Genomic DNA, 4,816 nt, shown 5'->3' with positions numbered 1-4,816 from the left:
CCAACCCCTGTCATTCACATCGGTATTCAAAACCAACCGATCTCCTTTTTTGCACAGACTGACGAAACCACTTTCCGCCTCTTTATCTCATACCCTACCGCCAAATCTTCCAAAGTAAAGGGATCCTCCCAATCTTTGGTCAATTCTACTATTACTGACAAAATTCTCCAACTAGAAGGCATCAAATGTCCAGGACTAATGCCTAGAACTTCAAAGAAAGAACGAACCAAGGGCAGGAAAGGGAATTTAATCGTCGTTTCCGCAAAAGGGTATCTAAAGAAAACAACGAAATCTTCGGGACAATCCTCCACCGTCTGGCCGGGCCCCGGAATATAGGCAAAGGTAGTACCGGGAAAGCCCGCCATCTTGACGAATCACTCGTCATGTTCGGAGCCATCAACGACTTAGACTGAGACTTTGAATTCTGCTGTGAAACAATTGTTCCTCTTTTTTCAACAACGCGAAGAGAAAACCTAGTTCTAGTTTTGGGAATTTTGTTCGACATCGTGCTCAAAATTGATTAATGCAAAAAGAAGTAGAGTAGATTACCTGGTAATTGAAGATGCCAAGAGTTTGAAATCGCCGTCGCACGCTGTCACCAAACCACCGGAAAAACCTCGCAATGCAAGAGAGAGAGGAATTGGAGAGAAGAAAGTAGAATGGTGTAGAAGTTTGGGGAAGCGCGAAGCGTGTTGCAGTAAATAATGACTGAAGTGACGGTTAGAGTAAGAGAGTGGGAGAAGTGGAGTAACTTCCCTGAAGAACGTGCGTGGTAAAGGACGAAAACGCCCTCCAGATAATTTGAAATTTTTACAGTTATTTGATTTGTGTCATTTTTATTTTGTCTTGCATTTTTATTTTTTAAGTAATTGCCAAAAATGTATAGTTGTCCACATTTTAGCAATTAGGGGCAAATTGTTATGGGTAAAAATATGCAAGACTTGGTCAACGACGGTCAATGAAGGTCAGTGACGAAGACTTCCCTCGACGAAGCTGCAAGTTCGACGATGCATGAAACATCGATGAAAGACCAAGTCAAATAACAGCCTCCTATTTCTTAGGAAAAGGATAAGCACATATTTAGTCCAACTTCAGCCAATCCAGTCCGTTGGAATTCAAAACAGAAGAAGAGTAATCTCAGCAACTAACATCCGAAAATCATGGGCACGATATTACCTCCTTGCAACGGCTAGGATTCGACCTAGCAAACCATCTATATAAAGGGCAAGGCAACAACGAGTATAGACACTATCATCCAACGATACACATCATACACTAAACCTTGTAAACCTATATTATTTTTTGCATAATGAAAGTTTGGTAGATCCTCATTCTACCCGCGGTTTTTACCTTCATTGGGTTTTCCGCGTCACCAATTCCCCGTGTCATTTATTCTCTTTTCGTTTTTGCCTTACATTTAATTTTGCTTAGTTGATCCGTAGCCTAGATTTTGATACTCAATCCCACTTAGCAAAAATTAGCATAAACAGATCCCATCTAGCGGTATAATGAGCCACCGAATTTCCCGCCCTTCTAATATGATTACAAGTAAAAAACGAAAAACAACTAGACATCCTAGCAATATCTTCGTATAGTAGGAAGATAGGGGCTGCACCATCATGCTTGTGTTTGATAGCTCTAACAATATTTATAGCATCTCCCTCCAAAATCACCTTCTCATATCCCATACGTCTCGCCAATTCAACTCCATAGCGTGTTGCAGCTGCTTCAGCGAGCTCTGACGACCACACACAACCAGAATTTTTCACAGCAACCAGCAGCAAGGACCCCTGGTCATCTCTTATCACTACTTCAAGCCTCACATTGCCATTATTGGGGACATACGCATCAAAGTTGACCTTCACACAGCCACGCCTAGGAACAGACCAAGCAATGCCAGATGATACATCAGTAGCATTCATCCTGCCACCCACATTTGCATTGTACACGCCATAGTCCTCACACATACGCACAAACCCAGCAGCGATGCTAACACTATTCATCAGCTCATTATACCCATCAAACACAACCTTATTTCTGCAATACCACACAGCCCACGCAAGACATGAGAAAATTACAAGCTGTTTTTTGTTGACTTTACCCACTAGCCAGGAAAAAAACTCTCTGAAAGAATGTTGTGGAGCATCCTCAATCAAACTCGCGAAGCCACTATGCTGCCAAACCGAAATAGCATGGGAGCAGTAGAATAGGGAATGCACAATAGTCTCCCTTTGATGCCCACAAATTGGACAACTACTAGAGTTTCTAATGTGCCTCGAAAATAATGTGTCCATGACTCCCAATGTATTCTTACAAGCTCTCCATATGAAGTGGCTTAGCTTAGGCGGACCACCAAGCCCCCAAACTTCTTTCCATAGCTCCTTCTCACCCTCTCCATATGAAGTGGCTTAGCTTAGGCGGACAAGTACTAGAGTTTCTTAGGGCTTGTTTAGTTCACCTTAATTTTACTTATTGTAGAAAAAATAAGTACAGATTTGATCAAATCAAATCATTGTTTTATGTGCAGTTTTTTTTACTGCAAAATATCTTTAATTTCGTAATGGAAAGAATTATGAAAAGGAAAACTGGCTTAAACTAATACCAACTATTAATGGTGTGTGTAAAATAATACAAGCTAAACTATTTGCTATTAGCATTAGAACCTTTTGTACTATATGTGCAAAATGGTATGATAGCCACCAAATAAGACATCTTAAGAAATATTCCGTCCATATCCATTATTATATTATTTTTATTATAATTTTTTAATATTAAAGTATTTTTTTTTAAGATACATTTTATGTTAATAATTTCCTTCTATCCAAATTAATAATGCCCCGCCCCTTTGTTAGGCTAGTACATATAGGGGAAGGTGGTTTGCATTGGCTGAGTGTTGTGTTACCATGAGAGTGAACCTCTTAAATTAATTCAACATGAACATTATTAAAATTTGATTTTATATAATTAAAACTACTCATAATAATTTTATATTAATCTCCCATAATAATAATAATTGAATAAAAGAAAAGGAGAAGAAAAGAATTGGATTTGCGTAGGAAATAAAAGGCAGAACTTTCAGAGGCTATAACTCCTTCGATATAGCTCCGAATTGGGTGATTCTTGAGCCTAACCTCAAGGATTTTTTGAGAGGAACAACTTTCTGTGATACGTCACTACCCCAAAAAATGACCATAAGTGCCCGAAAATTGGCTTCAAAGATGAACGGGATGATTTGTGTAAAATTGAGGAGAAGAAAAAGAAGAGAATTGGTGTGAAGAATGTGAGAGGTATGAAGGGGTATTTATCGGCTAGTATGATCATGAATTATGGTAGGAAAATGTAGGAAGAATTATGGTAATTAGGGTTTAAGAGATTACTTGGAGAAGTGAGCAAAGATTTAAGGAAAGTTTTGATATTTGAAGGGATTGTGTATAATTGAATATGGAAGGTATGTATGTCATGAAAAATATTAAGGAAATTGGAATTACTTGGGGAATAATTAAGAAGAATGAATGGCAAGAAAATATAATAATTGGATATAAAAAATATGGAGAATTAGAATTATGGAAAATAGGAGATTTAAGGGAGATAATTAAAAATACAAATTACCAAAATATTTTCCCAAAATATTTATGGGATGGCCGAAATTATTGAGCTTTCCTAAGCTCATATTTTCGGCCTTCCTATTTAGTATTTAGGAATATATTTTGCTAGTTTAAAGGAATTAAAAATAATTGTGTAAATAATATTTATTGTAATAAATAATTAAATAATAAAATACCAAATATTCACCAAATAATTTAACTAATAAAAATCAAATTTTATACATAAAAAAATCTGAAATTATTAGCTAAATAAATGGAATTTTCAGACTTATTAAAATAATAATAAAATATAGCTTTTGCCTTAATTAAAATATCCGAAATATATAAATAATCCGATTTTTAAAATAGGATAAATGGATAATAAATCTTATCCAAAATAATGATTAGTTTTCAAAATACTTTTGGCGCCAAAATTCAAATATCATTTTGGTTCCAAGATTTAAATAGTAAATTGAATTACTAAAATACCCTTTTTAGAAATAATAATTAATTAGGAAAATACGTATGAAAATACGGGGTATTACAGTAGGACTTTAACATCCCCTTGTCAGCCTGACGGTCCAACGCCCGTTGAAGGTTGAAGCAGTCGTTGGTGTCATGGCCAACTTCCTCATGGTATTGGCAGAATTTGTTTTTGTTCCTTGATTGAATGGAACTTTTCATTGGATTCGGCTTCTCTAGGGACAGCCGGTCCTGAATTTCCATGAGGATGGAGTTGCAGTCCTTGTTAAACTCGTACTTAGGGACGTACGGTTTAAACTCTTTCTTTTTCTTCTGGGACGGCTGGTCAGAGTCACTGACCGCCCAGATTTCTTTTCTTTTCTTGCTCTCTTCTTTATTTTTGGCCGGCTGAGCAGGCCGGCTGTCTTTCTGTTTGTCAGATTTCTTGGAGTCTGACTGATTACCAGGCGAGCAGAGGTCGGTTGCTTGAATATAGCTTTCCGCCTCCCTCAGGGCCGCCTGTAAAGTGAAAGCCCCTTTTCTGACTAGGTCGAACTTAAAAGTCGACCCGTATCTCAGACCTTTGAAAAAGTCTGTAAAAGCTACCTCATCAGACAGTCCTTGAATCTGAATTCTAATCAGATTGAACCGCCTGACATAGGAGCGCAACCCTTCTCTCTCCCCCTGCTAAATGGTGCTCAAGTCCAGGCTTGTTTTCTTAGCAGGGATGTTCATTGAGAAGTTGGAAGCAAACAGGAAGACAAGCTTCC

At 37.6% G+C, this 4,816-nt stretch overlaps 1 protein-coding gene across 1 annotated transcript; it reads right to left on the bottom strand.

The window, feature by feature from the left end:
• Positions 1-1,457: 1,457 nt before the first annotated feature.
• On the bottom strand, positions 1,458-2,294 carry LOC145639820 (uncharacterized). The gene has a single exon (XM_081691150.1). It carries the CDS (start codon positions 2,292-2,294, stop codon positions 1,458-1,460), a length of 837 nt encoding a protein of 278 aa, XP_081547276.1.
• Between the last annotated feature and the right edge of the window lie 2,522 nt (positions 2,295-4,816).

The sequence above is a fragment of the Chenopodium album genome, chromosome 7 (genome assembly GCF_948465745.1).
Source record: "Chenopodium album chromosome 7, dcCheAlbu1.1, whole genome shotgun sequence".
NCBI classification, from domain to species: domain Eukaryota; kingdom Viridiplantae; phylum Streptophyta; class Magnoliopsida; order Caryophyllales; family Amaranthaceae; genus Chenopodium; species Chenopodium album.
Note: the sequence above shows the minus strand (reverse complement) of the source record. Positions and strands in the feature narration are given on the sequence as shown.

Excerpts from the sequence above, each read along its gene's own strand:
- LOC145639820 (XM_081691150.1), bottom strand. The coding sequence starts at position 2,294 with ATGGACACATTATTTTCGAGGCACATTAGAAACTCTAGTAGTTGTCCA.